This window comes from Festucalex cinctus, chromosome 10, assembly GCF_051991245.1.
Source record: "Festucalex cinctus isolate MCC-2025b chromosome 10, RoL_Fcin_1.0, whole genome shotgun sequence".
NCBI lineage: Eukaryota > Metazoa > Chordata > Actinopteri > Syngnathiformes > Syngnathidae > Festucalex > Festucalex cinctus.
In genome coordinates, this window is record NC_135420.1 from 14839043 (window position 1) to 14861324 (window position 22282).

At 42.0% G+C, this 22282-nt stretch overlaps 2 protein-coding genes across 6 annotated transcripts; one reads left to right on the forward strand and one right to left on the reverse strand.

Moving 5' to 3' along the window:
* Window positions 1-62: 62 nt before the first annotated feature.
* Window positions 63-4866, reverse strand: zranb2 (zinc finger, RAN-binding domain containing 2). Of its 2 annotated transcripts, XM_077534776.1 has the most exons (10): window positions 4702-4866; window positions 4108-4160; window positions 3657-3765; window positions 3091-3173; window positions 2928-3004; window positions 2208-2378; window positions 1949-2103; window positions 1431-1490; window positions 891-1040; window positions 63-714 (listed from the first exon to the last, which is right to left on the reverse strand). In XM_077534776.1, exons 1-10 carry the CDS (start codon window positions 4755-4757, stop codon window positions 654-656), a joined length of 975 nt encoding a protein of 324 aa, XP_077390902.1. In that variant the 5' UTR covers window positions 4758-4866; the 3' UTR covers window positions 63-653. The 2 variants fall into 2 exon arrangements, with proteins under 2 accessions (XP_077390902.1, XP_077390901.1); XM_077534775.1 differs by having other exon boundaries at window positions 63-1040.
* Window positions 4867-5169: 303 nt separating this feature from the next.
* On the forward strand, window positions 5170-9701 carry LOC144027344 (hydroxylysine kinase-like). Of its 4 annotated transcripts, XM_077534774.1 has the most exons (6): window positions 5492-5676; window positions 6922-7229; window positions 7303-7445; window positions 8878-9058; window positions 9249-9495; window positions 9630-9700. In XM_077534774.1, the coding sequence occupies exons 2-6, from the start codon at window positions 6926-6928 to the stop codon at window positions 9679-9681; spliced, it is 927 nt and encodes a 308-aa protein (XP_077390900.1). In that variant the 5' UTR covers window positions 5492-5676; window positions 6922-6925; the 3' UTR covers window positions 9682-9700. The 4 variants fall into 4 exon arrangements, with proteins under 4 accessions (XP_077390899.1, XP_077390896.1, XP_077390900.1 ...); XM_077534773.1 differs by lacking the exon at window positions 5492-5676 and adding an exon at window positions 5170-5186 and having other exon boundaries at window positions 9249-9701; XM_077534770.1 differs by having other exon boundaries at window positions 5490-5676; window positions 9249-9701.
* Window positions 9702-22282: the final 12581 nt, after the last annotated feature.

Genomic DNA, 22282 nt, shown 5'->3' on the forward strand with positions numbered 1-22282 from the left:
TCTCATTGTAAGGTTAAACATTTTGTATGTATGCTGGAAATATTACGAGAAATGACACGTGCTCAAGTTGACAAGACTTTATTTACACACGAACCATTGTTTCATATGTATATTATATAAAGCATGAATTGTCACGATGTTCTTTAAAAAAAAGAAAAAGAAAAAGAAAAAGTTTGGAACACTAATATGGGGAGTACTTTAATCAAATCGCTTCCTCACTCTGGTAAACACTAATGATAAGCGTTTAATTGTTCAAGGCATTTAAATTGAAATTTTCTGCTGTTTGTGAAAAATAAAAGCTTTGCAATACTTACCTTAAAAACAAAGTAAACAAACAGTCAGTATATAATCCGACATGTACTTTTCCTGAAACGGTTGCATTTAAAGGGGGAGTGTCCCGGGAAGTTCCCCAAAGATCAACTGATATACTGCCACCAACATTACCCTAAGTAAGGGACCAACCACTTACATTAAATGGCCATGTATATATTGGTAGACAAGTTGGGCAGAGAGCGTGTTGAAATATAGGCAGAGTAGCTACTGTTACGTGTGGACGTTAGGGGGGTGAACAGCATACTGTATGGATGTGGTTGTTCCTGTGAGGGGAAACATGCACTTGCACCGAGGTTCATTTCGCTGAGGCGTTAAAATTATTATTTTTTCTTTTTATAACTGGAGCCAGAATGGGAGGACCCGGAGGACTTGTTGCTGCGCCTGAAAGCACACAACATGATGGGAAGGGGCGATACATTAGCATGGATAGTCATCAACATTCACCTCAGTGTACTTGTATCAAATCAAGATCATGAAAACCAGCACGACAAGGTCGTGAGCGAGGCGATAAACGGCTATAGTGAGTGCCACTGTGGTATTCCACTTTAAACCCAAACCTTTCGGACGAACGGGATCTAGAGCGCTTCCGCTTTCTCCCTCCAGATGACGACCTGGAGCGACTGCGCTTCTGGCCCCCCTCGGGCGAGGAGGGCGGGGAGGCGGACCTCTTCCGGGGTGAGGAGCCCTTTCCAGACCTGGAGCTGGATCTTTTGGAGGGATAAACCAAGCAGTGAGGTCAGTAGGGTCTGGGAAAGATCAGTACCAGGATGCAGCCTCAGAGTACAAGTACAAGCTACGGCTATAGAGGTTGCTCATCAGTTCACTTTTATGTATGCACGAGCATATCAAGTGGCCAAACGGGAAGATTTGAAACTGGAATCAAATTGCAGCTTATTGCTAATAACATTGGGGCCAAATATGTACCCAAAACTACCAATGTGATCTGTCCTTTAACAAAAACAGCAAATTTGTATTGCTCTAACTGATCCTAATGCAGCCATAAAAAAATGAAATCTAAGATTAGAACATTGTTTGCCGAGCCTTGGGGCCCATACAAACACTCTCTGCGGGAAGAGAGTGCATGTCACCTCATTCACCTGGAGCGGGACCTCGAGCGAGATCCTGATCGGGAACTAGAGGAGGTCTTAGAACCGGATCTAAAAGACAAAACAGACAAAAACTCTCCAATATTTTCAAAAAGAAGAAGAACTAGCATTGAGCTACACTTTGATGATAAAACAAACAAACAAAAGGACATACATCTCTCTAGAGATGGCATATAAATATTTAACACAAGTTACATATGAGGTTTTAGGACGAGAAAGCCAGTGTTTAATTTGGCTGGTCTCTTTTGTATGTACCTAAAAATACATGGCTATAGCACCATCTGCTGTTTTAACAGGTGAATTGCAGCATGTGAATGGATTCTCTAAGTCAAATAATTTCAAAAATGTATCTTCACATAATTGAGGAGCAGTGTAAGAGGGACTAAACCATGCTAAATCAAACAGAAAAACAGCAACATGGAAAGTATGTCGATCAGTTAATCAGAAGAAAAGTTGAGAGCTGATACTGACATTTTGCCCGGCGTTACCCTTGACCTGCACCCGTTTACCTGGACCTCGACCGAGAACTGGAGCTGGATGAGGACGTGCGGGAACGGGACGAGCCAGAGCGGCTGCCCCTTTTCTTAGCTTGCTCCTTCTCCTCATCGCTGGCATCCAGGTCGTACTTGGACAGGTCGCCGTCTTCGTCATCTTCGTCGTCATCCTGAACGCAAGTTTTTTTGCCGACGTTAACGTCGGACTTCACACGCATTCTGCAAGATTCGTTCAAAAGTCTTTTCATGTCTGGCTGCGGGCTTTTGCGCTTACATCTAGTTTGTACTTGGACAGGTCACCGTCTTCATCTTCGTCATCCTCCTCTTCTTCGTCCACCTCCGGTGGTGGCTGAGCCTTTTTCGTGGCTTCTTTCTTATCATTTCCTTTTGAGGATGACGTCTTGCTACTGTTCTTCCCACGATACTTTTTCTTTTTCCTGCCAAACTGTGACATAAATGGGATATTTACTTAACCAGGGAAGAAAGTGTTCATGGTGTTAACACGCAACCACAAAAATCATCATATCATTGCTGTCCGATGACAAACTCACAACAGAAAACATTCTATGTGCTTTAGTAGTAAAGTAGTGTGTAAGTTTAGTAATGCCATGAATGTGTTGTGTATAACATAAGCAATGTGCAAGGAGACTTGCTAACCAAAATATAGCTAGCAAGACAAGCTAGCAGTTAGGCAAGCTTCTTCTGCTACCTGTTATTCTTTATATTTTCCATCTGGATGGCCTGTGGCATCACAACATTTTTACGCCCTCATCATGTGATTTACGGCTTATAAATACACGTTCATCGTTTACATGCACTTGTTCAAGCACAAACACGTTGAAAATGTCTATTGAAGAGATGTATGCGTTGTGTTTTTATGAACTACTTTCCAAGGAGCCACTTATTGTACCTAAAAAAAATAGCTTCATTGTGACATGATTGTCATTGAACACCAATATTCATTTCCCAAAAAGCTCCATGAGAAAGGGCGCACCTCATCATATTCACCATCAGATTCCTCTCGCTCAATATATTCCACATTTTCCCTTTCATTAAAACCGCCACCATAACCTGGAAGTGTATCGGAGAGGCAAAGATGAGAGATTGTATTGCATAACTGAACATATGCTAGAATGATGCACATTTTGCTAAAGTACCCGTTCTTTCTTCAAGCTTGGCATATTTGGGAGTGTTACACATGTTGCACTCGGACCGTCTCGCCCAGTTAACGTTTCCACATCTTCATGAGGGCAAGAGAGAGGATAATAAACATGAGCATAAAATAAACAGAGATACAACTTAACTCATTTGCTCCCAATAACGTGTAAATACGTTTTTTAATGTTTTAAGTGTCCCAAAGACGTATTTATACGTTTTTTTTTGTTTTTTTGTTTTTTTAATGATAGAGCAAACATAAGGCTTTGATGCAGTCTCTCAACTGCAAAGAACAGTTGCAGAAATTGTAGTTATTACACAAACGGCCAGCAGGTGGCAGCAGAGCAAAGGAGATCAACCAGGACTTTTTTTTTTCCTGATGAAAGAAGAGACTTTAATCTTTCTTTTGATAGGTTCCATGCTTTTATAGCAATAGAACACAATATTCTGTGGGCCTTGCAAAACCAGTCAAAATCTAGTAAAACAGCCGGGAGCGAACGGGATTGCTTCTTTGAAAATGGCTGGGAGTGAATGAGTTAATAGGTTTTCGGCCATGATTGACACTTACGTTTTACATTGCCAATCGTTAGCGCTGAACAGTCCTCTACTCTTCTCAGCCAGAGTTTTCCCAATCTCTGTTCCTCCTGCTTTCATCATCTTGGCCTCTGTGGTTTTCTCTATCCCCGCCAAAAACAAACAACAATATATCTTACATCAGCAATTTCCAAAAACTGAGGTGTGCTGCAGGAAATTACCCAATTCCACTTCATTGGCCCAATAATTATTTACTACAAATAAAGTATTTAGTCATGCAGGTCTACTAAATGTTATTCCAATAGAAGGCGGAGGAGGGTACAATTAACCTGCGTACTCACCTATTACCTTTCAAATAGAATACTACCTTTGTGTTTGATTTAGCAGGCCCAGATTTCACACTAGTGAGCATGTTTACATGTTTCTCATGTAAAATGTGATCTGACTCAATAGTTGGAAAAGGCAGCCTTTCACAACAAACTCACCTCTTCCACATCTATTACAACTTGTTCTCCTGGCAAAGTTTACATTTCCACACCTGAGGGAGAGAAAAAAATCAGCACATAAGTAAAACATACATTCTAACTGGTGCAGCACTTCGAAACACGTTCCATTATGAAAACAGCCAAGTATTGCAGCTGCCCGCTACTTGAGACGCTAGTATTGCATCTAAAACTACGTACTGATATTTATGTCCAGAGTTAAAACTCACATGACACTTTGCCCTCAATGTCAAAAACAAAAACAATCGTTAGTCAAGTGGAGGCTCGTAGAAAGCCGCTAACGTTAGCCGCCTCGTTAGCTTGCAAGCCAGCCATTAAACAAATCGGCGAAAATTAAATCCATCGAATCTGCACAAGAAACCAAATCTCGCTTCCTTGATTGGATTTATTCAATTTTGAGGCGAAATAATAAGAATGATGACGATCGTCGGCTACTTTGTGGCGAACGATAGGAGGGCCTAGCAAGCTAAACAAAGTTGACCTGCAGCTTCTTCAAGATACACATTTAAAAAAATAATAAACAAACATACTTTACGCCAACAATCTTTGGTCATTTTGTATTGAGCAATAACTTACTTTTTATCAGGACATATCCAGTCCCCGTCGCTTACTCGAAAGCTCTTTCCCGACATGTTGATTCGTGCTTCAACGCCGTGTGCTAAGTTGCGATTGCTAGCCAAACGTGCTCAATGTGTTCTCATATCTCAAAAGAGACGTCCGCCCCCAATGCTGCATTCAAGGGGCGTTGGTCACCTCGAAATTGTCTTTCTCTGCGCTTGATGTCAACGTTCAACTTCGAAATATTTAGCGCAATTTTCACATGTTTAATCTATGATATAGATAGATCATAGGTATTTAAATTATCTAACATTCAAATCAAATTCAACGGTGCAAATCGCTGGCATTTGGCGGAATCCTTGCACCAACTAATCATCACTTTTCGGTCGGTCCCCATGTGTCATTTGAAATGAATGGTCAATTTGGGGTCATTATGGTCAGACGTAGAATTATTTTCAATGAGAGGTTCTGAGTGGGTGAAAGATATCCTAATGAAATGCAAGGTGATATGAGCTGACCATTTTGAATTTTGAATAGAAATGGCTATAACTGCCACCTCAGAAAGGAATGTTTTAGGTGGAATTTGTGGAATGTTTTTGGTTGTAAAAAAAAAACAAAAAACGGATTTTTTTCCTAATTGGGAATTGAGGGAATGTTGAAAATGTATCTTAAGGTGAATTGAATATACCGAACATTTTGAATTTTGAATGGGAGTGAATTGTTGAGCATGTCAAGAAAGTGGGATGAATAATATTAATAATTAATTGAAAATTAAGAAGTTTATATTCAAATGTATTTAATGGTTAATTCACTGAAACATAAAGTATTATTTCACTATCAAAATCATTTTAAAAATATACTTTTTAAGATTTTTGCTGGTTTCACAATGGGCCACTAGATGTCACTTAATGCTATTACTACATGACACCGCATAGGTAGTGTAGACAATTTATTTGAGGAGTTGCACCACGGAACACCTTCACACAATCTGAGGTGAGTTGAAAAGTTTCCAACATTTAATATACTTTGTGTATTTGTGTATATAATATATCAATTCTATATAGTGATGCTTGTACCTCTGTTGGGCAATTGGAGCTATTCAGTTACACTACTATAGTCTTTGTAATTCTGAAAAACCCAAACTCGAGTCGACACAAAAGATGTAGAGTCGTTTGGGTGGACTTGATGGTCAGCCTGCACTCCCTCTGGCCGTCATTATGTGCTCCCGTTTTCTTTTGACTATCCACACCTGGTCGTCTAGTCATCATCAGGGGGATAAATAGGGTAGTGCTGAGGAGGTGAGTGTTTTCCTTTTGACATAACATGGCTTATTGTCAATGGTGAGGTTTGTCTGTTTTTGTATTTTCCCCTTTTTCCACATGCTACCCAGCTCCGGTCCTCGAGTAGCATGCTGGAGCTTTTCTTGTTTTAGTTTGGGCTGGTGACTGCCGGTAGACCCATTCATTTGTTTTTCCTTTTGTTGTTTTGTTTTACATTTTTGTCCTTATATGTTAGGGGGACAACATTTGACAGCCTTTGACTGGGGTTGGCCCAGTGTTGGCCCCACTTATATATTTTTTGGTTTGGGGTATCCATTCCTGTTGTTTAACTTCTTTTTGATTGTTCTAAATAAAACCTTGTTTGTTGTTGTTTTATCTCACTGGTGTCCTTTACGTTGCAGTCACTTATTGAGCCGAAGAAGCCGTAACAGTCATGAAATGTGAATTGCACAAAATTTTAGTTTTCTAAAATCACACTTTTTGGACAGGATGGCTTTTTGATTGGAAATATGTGAAGTGAGAAGTATGGATAAACTTTTCATCCAAAGCATACCACATCATGTGCTATCCTCAGGAAACAACTACAGTTTTTTATCCTCAGCTAAATCTTGTAAAGGAAATACCAACCATAGCTGAATATAACGACTGTAAGACCGGAAGAACTAGATGCAAACATCTGCGTTTTCCCTTAGGGGAAATGCCACTTAAAACTTTGTGAAGCAATTTGAAAACTCAAGTTTAAAAAAAAAAAAAAAAAAAAGGTCTGTCAGTGTCAGGATAACAAATGCCAAAAACGTTACAACTGTCTCTTCTACATGTGACTTTTCCCATATCAATAACAAAGGTAAGATCTCTCATTGTCCAAAGGCATCTGGACCTAACGAGCTTGTAAAGAGTAGGAGAAATCAGCAATATGACAAGTGTGCTGCATCATAGCTTTTGTATTGTTTTTCCCCAGCAAAATGTCAGTGAAGCCGATAACACCCACCCTCAGCCCGTCCCAGGCAGCAGAACTTGTGAAGAATCACTACAACCTGACTCCCTCTGAACTCCGCTATTTGCCCAGCTTTGAAGACCAGAACATTTATATTGCGGCAGTTGAAGGAGGCGAGTATGTGCTGAAGATGATCAACTCAGAGGACAGTAAGGACCCCATCCTGTTTGAACTGCAGACTTATGCCATGAATTTCCTGCATGAGAATGGACTTCCGACCCAAACGGTCCTGAAAACGACCACAGGGCATGACATGATCCTGAAAGACATTGGTAGGAAACCAGTTACTTCAGAATGATGGTCTCAATTTGCACACTACCATTATTGGATTGTGACCTTTGACAGATTGTGGCGATGGCTTGCAGAAGTGTCTGGTGCGCCTGTTGACGTATTTGCCTGGAATCCCTATTTCCAAGGCTCCTCTCTCACCATGTCTACTTTATGAAGTAGGCCAGACTGCAGCCAGAGTGGACAACATCCTCAGAGAGGTGCGCGTTTGTGTGACTGTTTTGTGCTACTGGAAGTCCCCCCTTTTTTCCCAGCTGTCCACCTGAATGCTTATGAATATTTTGACATGACAGCAAACATGAATAATTTCATCTGACATCTTTCATATAGTAAACTAGAATGTGCAGTTCACTGAAGCAAAGTGCAATTTAATTAATTAATTTTTAAATCTGATTCACCTTAAATGAACAGAAATAATAAAATATATTACTATTAACTTGCACAGAACCTACCCTGTTTTATTTTCATTATGTTTGAATTTCGATATTTAATATGTTGCCTTTCTGGTATGCTGTTGACGGTTTTTCTTTTTCTTGCTTCTTTCTCACCTCCCCCTCTCCAAAGTTATGTCTGATTGCATCGCAATACAAACTGCAAAAAAAAGGGAGTATTGTACAGGAACAAAACTATTGGGTCACAGCAAAACCTCTTCTGAACTTAGAAGGCATTCAGATAATGCATGACTAAGTGACGGAACAAGAAAGGTAACACAACAAAGTCACAAAGGGAGAAACAGAAGATCACAATTGCCCCCTTACACGATCAGATTCCTGCTCTTGCAGGCTAGCTTTAAAGCTAGCAGCTACCTTGTTAAGTGTTGGTAGCCAGCTGCTAATGCAGTCAACTTGGTAAGTGCCTTTAACCACTACAGAAAAACCTCTGCTTCTTGTTAGAAATTATTATTAAAACATATTTGGCTAAATATTCCCTGTTATAGTTACATTGTATTGAGAATTCCGAACATCCTGGCATTTTCTTATATTTCCACAATGCAACACTTCATTTCCAGGGCATATTGTTGTGCTTTTGTCTGTGACTAGCATACAAACCAGACATAGTGTTATCGTAGTTTAACAATATTTGACCACATTTTCAAATCAAATTAATCCTCACAAATCAAATTACAACGACCCGAAGTCCGACGCTTTTCAAACGACGTTAAGGGTCATTTCATAGAGGATAAATGCTGCATTCGAGGAAAGTGTGAAGTCGGATTTATCTCACTCGGGTTGTGTCAGTTCCGACCTCAAAGCGTTGGAGGTGAATGAAAACACAAAACATGTTCACGTGACACAACATGATTTGGAACGATTGTGTTAACTCGAAAAACAAAGAATTGATCTGTTTTGATTGTTGTTTATGTTAGCCTCAAGGTTGAAAACAGGGACACTTCGAGTTGGATATATCCGACTTCAAACTTCCTCGAATGCAGCATAAGGCCGCCATTTTGACTTGTAACTTAATCTTGGAATTGTCAATAAGGTACATTTCCAAGAGTGCCATTCTACAGATTCTCTTTTCTTTGAGAGAACATACAAATTGACAGTGGCCTCGCTGAAGCAGATTTGAATGCACACCATTTATTTTTTATTTTTTGCCCGCATACACTGGTGTTTCCTGTTTTGTTCCCAGATGGAACATCCACAACTTGACAAGTTGCAAAGGGACAATTTCAAATGGAGTTTGTCAAATGTCCCCATACTGGAGAAATACATTCATGTACTAGATGGAGACCCTCTCCAGGAGGTTGTAATGTCCGTCCTCCATCAGTACAAAGCTACTGTCGCCAACAGGCACCACAGTTTCCGCAAGTGTAAGTAGGCTATGATATTTTTTATTTTTTATTTATTTATTTTTAGCATTAAGGTATAACTGACTAGTAGAAGTTGGTCAATACCGGGTTTGCTAAATTAGCCATTAGCCTGTCAGATAATGCTGATTGTTATTGTAACTGTTATTGATGTTTACTGCTTATATCCTGCTTTATGTCTGCCTTCCCTCAGGCCTCATTCACGGGGACTTAAACGATCTGAATGTGCTTGTACAAGCTCATGAGAGCAGAGGCTACAGGGTGTCTGGTATCATTGATTTTGGAGATATGAACTTCGGTTGCTACGTCTATGAGCTCGCCATCACCATCATGTACATGATGCATTTGCACCCGAACCCCATTGAGGTGGCTGGACCTGTTCTAGCAGGCTGGGAAAGCGTCTTCCCCCTCAACGCGGCCGAGAGAGACTGCCTCTTTTGGTTGGTCCTGTCTCGCATCTGTCAGCAATTAGTTTTGTGTTTGTCCATATCGAAATGCTACCCTGAAAATAAGGAATATTTGTTGCGCTTATCCAAGAGCAGCACTTTGATTTTACACAAACTTTATGCCACAGGGAAGGAGCAGGTGGAGAAGGTGTGGTTCCATACTGCTGCCCAATTCAATGATGGAAAGTGACAAAATAAACTAGAAAAAAAAAATTTCCCGTGGAAATTTTGGATGTGACTGCTGACTCTCGCAAGGCGGAAAGCCGAACGCACTCTGGGTCACTTCCTACATGTTAACTTTGCAGGAGGATTAGCATGCTAAGCTAACATTAGCATTAGCGTGCTAACTTAGCATGATCATTAGCATGTTAAGCTAACATTAGCATTAGCATGCTAACTTAGCATTAGCATGCTAACTTAGCATTAGCATGCTAACTTAGCATTAGCATTAACATGCTAACTTAGCATTAGCATGCTAACGTAGCATTAGCATGCTAAACTTAGCATTAGGAAAAAAAAAAAAAATTAAAAAAAAAAAAAAAAAGAAAAAAGAAAAAAAAAAAAAAAAAAATTTTAAAAAAAAATAAAAAAATAAAAAATAAAAAAAAAACTTAGCATTAGCATGCTAACGTAACATTAGCATGCTAACGTAGCATTAGCATGCTAACTTAGCAGTAGCATTAGCATGCTAACTTAGCATTAGCATGCGAACTTAGCATTAGCATGCTAGCGTAGCATTAGCATGCTAACTTAGCATTAGCATTAACATGCTAACTTAGCATTAGCATGCTAACGTAGCATTAGCATGCTAAACTTAGCATTAGGAAAAAAAAAATAAAAAAAATAAAAAATTAAAAAAAAAAAAAATTAAAAAAAAAAAAAAAAAAAAAAAAATAATAATTAAAAAAAAATAAATAAAAAAAAATAAAAAAATAAAAAATTAAAAAAAAACTTAGCATTAGCATGCTAACGTAACATTAGCATGCTCAGCTAACATTAGCATGCTAACTTAGCACTAGCATGCTCACTTCCTGGTGAAATCAGGTCACTTCCTGTTGAAGTCGGGTCACTTCCTGTTGATATTAGGTCACTTCCTGTTGAAATCGGGTCACTTCCTGTAGATTTTAGGTCAGTCTGGGTCACTTCCTGTTGAAATTAGGTCACTTCCTGTTCAAATTAAGTCACTTCCTGTTGATATCAGGTCATTTTAGGTCATTTCCTACTGAAATTAAGTCACTTCCTGTTGAATTTAGGTCTGTCTGGGTCACTTCCTGTTGAAATTAGGTCAATCCCTGTCATACCTAATCAATTGGCCAAGATGGCCGCCACTCAGGGGCCGAGAATCCTGGGTGCACCTCAACAATTGGACAAGATGGCCGCCACTCTGTGTGTGTGCAGTGGTGCTGAAGTCCCTGGCCTAGCTAATCAATTGACCAAAATGGCCGCCGCTCCATGTGGGCAGAGGCCGAGAATCCTGGGTGCACCTCAACAAATGGCCAAGATGGCCGCCACTGTGTGTGGGCGGTGGTGGGGAAATTCCAGGCGTGGATGACAACAAGCAGCTCTGATTGGCTGAGGCAGTTGCTGTGCAGAAGTGAGAGAGTGGGCAGAATAGCTCAAAAAGCACCATTTAAATAGCAGTTCATTACATGACATTTCATAAACAAAAATATTATATTGTGCTTTGATTTTTTTTTATTAAGCGAAAATAGGGAATGATCTGAAGAGTTTAAAATTCGAATGGTTTTAATTGATCAAGAAATGTGGAAGTTAAGCCATAATCACTAAACTGAAAATGGGTTACTGTCACTTTAACAAATATGCGCATTCACGCACACACATTTCCTAAGTACCAGGTGGGCGAACATTTTGCTTGCTTCAATTGAGTTCTATGAGAAAGCGCACACCTCGAACAAAAGGCTCTCACGACTGAACGGTTTAAGATACAGATTTCAGAAATGCCCCGTTAGAACGGCAAGGCTTTGGGGAACGCAAGCATGTTCTCATTTTTTAAATCGGATAAAAAATGATCAAATTAGAGCAGGTTGAAAACGTGTGACTTTTAAAAAAAATGACAAAAAAAGGCGGCGAAAATAACATGGGGCTCAATGGGCGAAAAAGTGCGACTTCCCCTCGCTTCAAGTCAAATAAAAGGTACTAAATGACACCTTTGCCGCACAAAAGTGGGTTTGTCAGAAAGAAGACCCTTGTGACTACAAAATATCCAAATTTGATGTTTACTGAGCAAATATTGTGGCCACGGTGACGAGTTGAAGTGAAATTTTCCGAAAGAATTTTTTTTGTCTCTCCACTCTAGCGCTGATTGCTCCACTCTAGCAAACGCAATACACACTAATGTAAAGAGCCTTTTTTTCTTCATTTCACACCCTGTCTTTGAACCCGCACAGGAGGGAGCGCTTACATTTCTTAAAAAAAATTTCAACACAGAGCTAAAGATGGGAAAAATTGCAACAAAATGAGCTAAAAATCGTCTCGGTCGGTCAATGTATGTGCGCGCAGCGTGGCTTCGAAAAAGGTGTTAAATTTGTGGAGGTTTTTTCCCCTTCTCCATTCATTCCTATGGGACTTTTTGGGGGGGTTTTGGGGGAATTGCGTCGCCATGGTAACTCGAAATTCCGAAAAAAAATGGTACCCCGCCGAGTCAAATCGAGACGCATCTTTTGACACCTCATTTGTGCCGGTACGTTCAACGGTACGACCCGCATTCTTTCTGAAAAATCGGTGGAATAATTAAAAAAAATAATAAACGCCGTTTTTCTGGATACTAATATGTGACTGCTTTGACAGCAGTCACATAATAACAAATGTAGAAAGCTTGTCTTACAATTGCCATCCTCAATTGTTATGGCAGGACATTTTTGGGAGGGGTTTCACTATTTTGCATCCCATTAGTGTCTTCAGATTTTGTGAGCTAATTAAAATGTTGTTTGACAATATAAATATGAATAGATTAAATTTGCCTACATGAAAGATAATTTTGTGAGTGTTTTGATTTAATCACAATTATTGAGCCTTGATGTGATAATACCCCCCCCCCCCCCCCACATCTGACAATTATTAATTTACTGCAGCCATCAAAACATTCTTTGTACAATCCCAATTTGATGATGTTTGAGATTTCACAATTCGCAATTCCAGCTCTGGCATTGAAGTAATCTTAAAAGTGTGAAACCGCAGACCAACGTCTAAGGACACAGCCAACTCTAACCACAGGCAATTTTAAGTTAAAGTTTAATGTCACAGGCAGTGTGCAAAATGCACTTTGGTGAAGCTTTGTACAGTCAGTTATAACGTCAATAGCTGTTTGAATAGATTGTTGAAATTTTGATGAATAATTATTATTTTTTTCTTTTTAAAATAAAGCGTTTGGAATTTTGTTTGTCAATGAAATGAAGCGACTCAGCTCCATAGTCATAGATCAAAATATGTCAAATTCATTGGAACACCTTATACCTTTAACATGAGAGAATGTGAGAGAAATACACCTTCTGGTTAAACAATGTTTGGTGTATACATGGGAACAAAAACAAACCGGAAATTATTTTATTAGTGGACTAATACTATTTGCCGCTGCAGTTTTGCTTACAAATTGGAGTAATACTGCCCTCATGTGGTTAAATGAGGTGAAAGCGTGACTATTTGTGGTTAGGAAAAAGTAGCCTTCTGTTGTTTCTCAAACATCCTTATACATTCTTAGGTGGATTGATTTTTATTTTTTTTTTATTTTATTTAAAAACATATTTAAAGTCGCGTGCTTCCACCTTTGATTCTTATCTTTATTAGAATTCTGGGGTTTCTTCACATTAAAATATACAAAATGTAATTGTAATTAAACTTTGATCGTTTTGAGAAAAGCAAATAATTCGTAGCATTTCACATCACTGTCCTTCATTCCAATTATTCTCTTTGTAATGATAAGTTGAATGCAGTGTGTCACACGAAAGATGCTCCAAGAATATTAGTGTTAACGTACCGACTACTGTCGGTTAAAAAAAGTGGATCCCAGAAAATGTAGGCCCAGGCAGGAAAATACAATTTAGATGAGGTTTATTCACAAACCCACCAAAACGCAAAACGCTGGCTCAGATGCCTGGAGAAAAAACAACATAAAGCGCGAGTACAATACTCGGAAAAGTTAATAACAAAAAACACTTGCAAAAGACAAGGAGAAACAGGGGTTAACAAAAATTAATTACAACGCAAGCTAGTTCTATCTAATTACAATAACGCACACTACAATCTAACTATTAGTGATGTGCTTCTCGGGTCGAATCCCTGAAGCGTGTGCCGAGTAATGTAGATGAGTGGTTCATGAACGGCGATTCAATGCGTGTGTCGATGACGTACGTGATGACGTTTGAAGCCCCGCGAAGCGGGTGTACCACGTGACTGATTCAGGAAATGATTCGCTAGGTTTGAGTGTAGTTCGAAATAAAAGCGGCAAAGAAAAGCTATGGATTCCCCTTCACTTTTTGTGTTTTCGGGTCCCTTACTGCGGTACTTCTTTGCATTTTGCATTCGATTTGACCGACGACGACGAGCTTCTTTTTTTGCGATGGAGTTCAAGGAACCAGCAAGAAAGAGAAGAAAATATCCCCAGAGTTGAAAATCCCCTTCAGTACTGGGAATCACAGAAATATGCGCTTCCAAGTTTAGACAAACTTGCTGTCTCATATCTATGCACCCCTGCTTCATCAGTACCATGTGAAAGAGTTTTTTCAAAAGCAGGTGAAATTCTATGCACAAAAAGAAACCGCCTGAGTCCAAAAACTTTGGAAAAAATATTGTTTTTAAATAAAAATGAATAAGCACTTTATTTTACCTCATTTTTTCACATTTTCACTTGTTGCATAAGCACAAACATAGACAAAGTAACACAGAACAATTCATGTTAAAACACTCTTCAAATATATATTCTTTTGTATTTCGAGCATGATTTGCACCCCACCATTTTATTGCATGCACCAAGCATGTTATACATTTTCTGTCCACATGATGGCGTAGTCGAGGAAATGAATCATCTTGAAGCCCCTACGTGTGTGTGACGCTTTTCACTGCAGGGCTTCATTGCTTTACGGGGCTTCAGTTTGCCATCACTACTAACTATATACAAAACAGAAAGCGCCGTGGCAGATACACGTGGAAAAACACTAACTTATCAAATCAAAACAAATCAAGACTACTAGAAACGCAAGACTAAGATTCAGAACAAAAGGTCTAGAGAACGTCGTGAGCAAGGGCTGCGTGAAAGAAATAAACCGACAATGGTCGTGCCGGGAGTCCTTTTAAAGACCTCTTGATTGCGGTAACGCGCCTCAGGTGTGGCGCAGGTGGACACGCCCCCTTCACTCGCCCACTGAAAAAAACACCAAGCACACATACTGAGAGGATCATGACAATTATATTGGTGGAACGGCCCCAGGGAGAAATATCGTTCTACAGAATAGCGGGTGCAATTATTTGACTTGCCCTGGACATTGATAACCCGTGTTACTCCTCTGCTTCAAACGTATAGTTACATCATCTTCTTCACCACAAGCTGTGTTGTTTCCAGCAAAATATCAGTGAAGGATGCCCAAATTCAGCTCGTCTCAGGCAGCAGAGCTTGCGAAGAAACACGACAAGCAGAATCTCTTTGAACTCTGCTATCTGGTCCCGCTACGAAGACCAAAACATTCCTACTGCGACCGCTGAAGGAGGTGAGCATGTGCTGGAGATTGCAAACTCAAAAGACAGTAAAGAAAACGACTATGGGAATGATAGTGGTAGCAGAAAAACACGTTCTGAAAATTAACTAAATTTCAAAAACAAAACTCAAAACAATGAACATTCCAAAACTATTATAACCCACCCGGTTGTGCATGTGTGTACACACCAGAGCACAATAATTTGTATTTTGGAGTCATTTCATTGATTCGTCTATCACCTTTTCCTCAAGTTGTGTTTTTTTTATTTTTATTTTTTTATTTTTTTTATTTTTGACACGAGTGAAATGACATTGCCCAAACATGTCCTATCTGTCTTGGACAAGGTAGTTCTTTTTAATTGAGTGCACTCAAGATGAATTGAACAGGATTTTTTAATCAAACATTGTTTTAATCATCGTGTACCTGTTAGGGGGATGTGCAGTAGATTTATGAGGCCTGTACAAGGTTTATTAGGACATGGGAGGCCTCGCAAAGATAGTATCTGAGGTGAGGGAAGCACATTTTATGATGCAGCCTCCTGAAATGACACTTGGACCTTCATCTTTCATCCTCACTTACACTCAAAACAAAATGGCTGAGACAAACATCAATCTGCTCAAGTGCAGATAATTAGTGAAAAGGTGCCATTTAGGTTTCTTCCTTCACTTGTTGTTGGACCTTTTCTGGGTTTCCTACTGAGGATGCACTTCCCAACAGCTTTCAGAATTCTGGAGAGAAGGATCAAGACACATATGATATTCAAGCAACTCGCTATCAATAATTGATGAGAAGTTACAGCAAATGTTTCGTGGAAATGGTTGAACGTCTGATCCTTCAACCTGCCTGAAGCCAGATGCGTGCTTTTCCTGGTCTTCTAAAAGACAGGCGGCACTACCTTTACCACAGGCATACTCAAAACTACTGGCTTTATTAAAGTTGCTTATAAACCCTTACTAATAAATAGACATCGTGCCATCTAATCAGGTACTTTGTCAGCAATAGTGTTGCCTCGGGAGATGCTTCTTGGAGATTCTTTGGCTGAGCGGACACAGTTTTCTAGCACAGTAGTGAGGGTTTTGTGCAAAGAGGTAAAAGCTGTCATGCATGTCAGATGCCAGAGAGCTACGTGTTAAAAGCTGGTGGAGTCATTGTTACTGTCTTCATATAATTATGCACTTCTTTATTCATTAATATGCTTGATGCCAGTTTAACACTGTATGATTTTGGTCATCGAAGACTAATCATTTTGCACCTGACATTGAACCAACCTTTAAGACACTGTGATGTGAACATTACCGAGTCTACACAGTCACAGCTGCAATCGCCAGCAACGAATAATAAAGAGATGACGTCAAATGGGACTTGCATAACGCTGGCATCAGGCCAAAACCTACCTCCAAAATCGGTACTTTTAAGAAACCCTAAAAACAGCAGCGTGTTGAAACATTAACATTGCATTATCAAAGCGAGCAACCTGTTTTTAAAACACCTTAGATTGGTTAGCAATTCACAAAATTGACAACCACACATGCGTATTTACCAAAAGTAGATGTTTGAGAAAATATAAAATTTTGCCAAATTGTGACAGGAGGTTTTGGCCCAACGCTAGCAATAAGCTTGTTGTGGTCATGTTAGCATGCGTCAGCCAAGGCTAGCGGTGTACGTTAATCATGTGAATCACACTCAGCTCTGTTTGTAACGTTGATGACCCAAACTATAGCCAGATATAAATATGTCGAGTATCTTCCTATCCCAGGACTTACAAATTACTTTATGTGATTATGCTAGCTGGTGTAACGTGAGGGCTCGTTGGTGGTTAATGGACCACTCTTTAGAAGATGAGAAAGCAGGATGGAGATGGATTTCTTCTGTAACAACACTGTGTTACTAGTCACACGTAGCGACAGCCACAACCCTTCCTGAACACTCATCAGCTGACCAATTCTAACCAATCAAGAGCTAGCTAACTTAAGTAAATGCAAGTGAATGAAAAGAAGATTCACCACGTCAATTTAGCTACTTGTATTAAAAAAAATACCAAAATATATAAATGAGTAAATAATAATTATAGAAACATAAATGTATAAGTAAATATATATTTTAACAAATTAACTGAAATCTTTCTCCTTTCTGAATCTTACACTGGCTTAAGCTAAGGCTAGCAGTGTTGCTACATTAATAGTAGGGGTGTGAATTGCCTAGTACCTGGCGATTCGATTCGTATCACGATTCATAGGTGACGATTCGATACCAATTAATCCTGATCTGAATCTATAAGTTGATTATTGCGATTTTTTTCTACCCAAATTTAGAAAATACTAATCAGTAAACTTGTAAATGTACACCGTAAGATTTGTATGAAAATGTATTTATTTATCTGAAATTTCAGTCTTATAACTGTGAGCCGCTGTATTTCACAAACAATCTGTTGTAATCCGTTTCATGTTTGAACAGCATTGAAATAAAACATTAAGGCTTAATGTTTCATTAATATAACATTCTTCCATGCTTACTGTACGAACCCTAACCCTAAGTAAGACGTTTTGTTGAATATTTCCATTAAAAAAAATATATGTTTGAATATCGATTCGGAGCATATCGAATCGATTCGAGAATCGCGCGCTGTAATATCGTGATAAATTGCCGAATCGATTTTTTTAACACCCCTAATATACGAGCTTTTTAACTGAAGCCACTCTTGTCCAATCACAGACCAGTTATGACAAACGTGGGGTGGGGCTGATGTTGGGTCACATAAACTTAACCACGGCTCATTTTCTTGAACAAGGAGGACAAACCAGCGTCCTGCTTGTCATGGTTCGGTTCTCAGCCCTGTTGTGCTCTTGTGTGTGTGTTTTCAGTGCCAATTACGAGGGGGGCGTTTCCCAGCCCCACACCTGCATCAAGTTGGCAATCAAGACTTTAAAAGGACTCCGAGCAGCACTGCACGCTGTCGGATTATTATTTGCTCACCTCCGTGTCCAAGTGTTCTCCGCGTTTCCCTGTTGGTAAAAGTTTTTTGAATCTGCCGTCGTCTTTAGTTTACTTGTATTCACGTGTGTGTTTCCGCGTCGCCTTTTGTTTGATATACTCGTGTTGATTGATTCCGTGTACATTTCGTGTCGTCCTTGCCGGGTGCAAGTGAGTTATGTTTTTCTTGTCCTTGCTGTTAGCAAGTGTTTTTTGTTACGTTAGTTCTCCTTGCCGTTTGCAAGCGATTTTGGTTATGTTAGTTTTCCTTGCAGTTGCAAGCGCTTTTTGTTACATTCGTGTTCCCTGCCTTTTGCGGGAGTTTTGTGTTTTCCAATTCCTCCTTGCCTTTTGCAAGTGTCCTTTGTTACTGCCGTGTCCCTCGCCTGTGTGCAGGGGCACCGCTGAAAATTTCGTTGTCTTGCCTGCGCGCAAGCTTTGTGATTTCGGTTTTTCCAAGAGAATAAATCGAGGTTGTTTTCCTCCTCCGAGCCTGCCTTTTTGGGATCTGTTCTTTATCGACTCAATCGAGTCGTCACAGAATAATCCGACCATGGATCCCGCAGACTCGGAGAAGGTGAGACGGGCGTTGGCCAGCCAGGGGCAACGGGTTGGGCAAACTGAGACCACCTTGGTGGGACTCCAAGAGGTGGTAGGCAGGCTTGCTCACCGGTGCGAGGAGATGTTCGCGAGGCTCGAGCAGCTCGGTTCCCGCGGAGTGCTAAACTCGGAACTTCCGCGAACAGACTCAGCCACGTTGGCACCCCCAGCAGCTCCTAGGGAACCCGTTTTTCCCCATCCGTCGCGCTATGACGGACAGCCGGGTGGTTGCGGTCAGTTCTTGCATCAATGTTCGCTTATTTTCGATCAGCAACCGTACACCTACGCTCGTGATCAATCTAAGATTGCTTTCATTATGAGCCTCCTGTCTGGTCAAGCCGCTACCTGGGCGATGGTGGTGAGCAACTCACGACCAGACCTCCGGTCCTCCTTCCCGACTTTTGTTTCAGAATTTCAACGTGTGTTCGACCATCCAGTCAGGGGGAAGGAGGCCGGAGGTCGGTTGTTAGACTTAGTGCAAGGAGAAAGATCAGTCGCGGACTACTCGATCGCGTTTCGAATTCTGGCCGCGGAAAGCGGATTTGATGACTGTGCTTTACGAAGCATTTTCCGTCGTGGATTGAACACTGTACTTAAAGATGAGTTGGCGGTCCGTGACGATACGAACTCTCTCGAGGGACTTATAGAACTCACCATTCGGTTGGACAACCGCTTACGTGAACGGCACCGAGAGCGTGTCTGTGAGCGGCATGGGCCATCCGTCAACCACCGCATGACTGGACTCAGCCTCGTCGACGACGCAGAAGCACGTTCCCTCCCGGGCGCCCCAGCTGACACAGGGGGGCTCATGCAGGTCGGAGGTGGACGTCTGCATCCCGAGGAGCGTCGCCGTCGATGGCTCACGGGAGCCTGTCTCTACTGCGGTCAACCAGGGCATCTGGTGGCTTCCTGCCCGGCGAAACCACCACGTCGGACGCGACCAACCACCCGACTGGGGGGTCGGGCCAAGGAGACCCAGGAGTCTGGAATTGACTCGAACCAGGGTAAGCACTTGCCGGGGGGAACCGAACCTAGCCTTGCGAGTAGGACTAGCTGTGATGTTCAACGGTTAGAATTGACAGGGGAGTTGTCCGATGGCGGTATGAATCTTAAAATTAAGGCACTCATAGATTCGGGGGCCGATGATTGCTTCGTCGACCCGTGTGTGGTCGAGGCGTTAGGGAGTCCGATGGAACCATTAGAGAAGGTTAAGGAGGTTTTCGACCTTGATGGGCGGTTATTGGCGCAGGTCCGACATGTTACCGGACCACTTACTTTGAAGCTTTCGGGGAACCATGTTGAGAGAAGGAGCTTTTTCATTATGCCATCCCGTTCTGCTCCTCTAGTGTTGGGCCTGCCGTGGTTAAAGACTCATAATCCCGATATTGATTGGGAGAAGCCGGCCCTAGAGAACTGGAGTCCCTTCTGCCATGCTCATTGTTTGAAGTCGGCAGGAGGGGCTACCACAGTACCAGTTAGCCTAGCTCCAGAACCCGTTTGTCTTGATCATGTCCCCGAGGAATACCATGACCTAAGTAAGGTTTTTAGCAAAGATCGCGCGCAAGCATTGCCGCCCCATAGGCCTTATGATTGTGCGATAGAGTTGATCCCAAATGCGCCATTGCCGGGTTCACGCCTTTATCAGGTGTCCCAGCCGGAACAGGACGCCTTACGGGAATATATTTCGTCTTCACTAGCAACCGGTCAGATCCGACCGTCAAAATCACCCGTAGGTGCGGGGTTTTTCTTTATCGAGAAAAAGGATAAAACTCTCCGTCCGTGCGTAGATTATCGAGGCTTGAACGACATTACCATAAAAAATAAATATCCGCTTCCCCTGTTAGACTCAGCATTTGCCCCGTTACAGTCCGCTAGAATTTTTACAAAGCTCGACCTGCGTAGTGCCTACCATCTGGTGAGGATACGGGAGGGGGATGAGTGGAAGACCGCCTTCAAGACCCCACTCGGGCATTTTGAGTATTGCGTAATGCCATTCGGTTTGACTAATGCCCCAGCGGTGTTCCAATGTCTGATTAATGATGTCCTTAGGGACATGCTGAACATTTTTTGTTTTGTCTATTTGGACGACATCTTAATTTTCTCACGCGATGTGCACGAACACCGGCAACATGTCCGCTTGGTTCTCCAGCGCCTTCTTGAGAACCGGCTCTACGTTAAGGCGGAGAAGTGTGAATTCCACTCTAAGTCGGTTCAGTTCCTGGGCTTTATCATTGAGGGAGGGCAACTTCGAGCGGATCCGGTCAAGACCCAGGCCGTGGTCGATTGGCCGAGCCCCAAGACACGGAAACAGCTGCAACGTTTTTTGGGCTTCGCCAATTTCTATCGGCGTTTTATTAGGAATTATAGTTTACGGGCAGCCCCACTTACCAAGCTGACTTCGAGTAAAGTCCCGTTTAGGTGGACACCTAGTGCCGAAGAGGCGTTCCATGATTTAAAACAGTTGTTTGTCAACCCACCTGTACTGGTCCACCCTAATACCGATGTTGCTTTTGTGGTCGAGGTTGACGCGTCGGATTCAGGAGTGGGGGCAGTCCTGTCCCAGCGGTCGCCAGAAGACGGGAAGCTCCACCCCTGTGCCTTCTTCTCCAGGCGACTGAGCCCCGCTGAGGCCAACTACGACGTCGGGAACCGGGAGCTGTTGGCAATTGTCCTGGCGCTACAGGAATGGCGACACTGGCTGGAGGGCGCCAAGGAGCCCTTTGAGGTTCTGACGGATCACAAAAACCTGGCGTACCTCCGGGCCGCCAAGAGACTCAACTCACGGCAGGCACGCTGGGCCTTGCTGTTTACACGATTCAACTTTGTCGTGAACTATCGCCCGGGTTCCCGGAACCAGAAGTCCGACGCTCTGTCCCGAATGCATGATGCTGCAACTCCCGAGGTCGGGACAGAACCGGTCCTGCCAGAACATTGCTTTGTGGGCGCGCTGCGTTGGGAGATCGAAAAAAGAGTCCTGGATGCTCTGGAGGGAATCACTATTCCTGGGGAATGCCCGGCCGAGAAACTATTTGTTCCTGTCCCGTTGCGGGCGGAGGTCCTGCAGTGGGGTCACAGCTCACGAGTGGCATGTCATCCGGGAATTAACAGGACTCTTGCCCTCGTCAGCCAGCGTTTCTGGTGGCCAGAAATGAAGAAGGACATTGTCGAATTCGTCAAGGCCTGTACCGCTTGTGCATGCGGCAAATCCTCCCACCAGCCTCCGGTGGGTCTACTACGGCCGCTACCCATCCCGTCGCGGCCATGGTCCCACATCTCCCTGGACTTCATCACAGGCCTCCCTAGGTCGAGAGGAAACACAGTGATTATGACCGTGGTAGACCGGTTCTCTAAGCTGTCTCACTTTGTCGCCCTCGCCAAGCTACCGTCATCCTGGGAGACAGCACAGCTCCTCATCCGTCACGTGTTTCGGCTCCACGGCATTCCGATGGACTTGGTATCAGACCGTGGGCCGCAATTCATCTCCCAGGTCTGGAGAAAGTTTT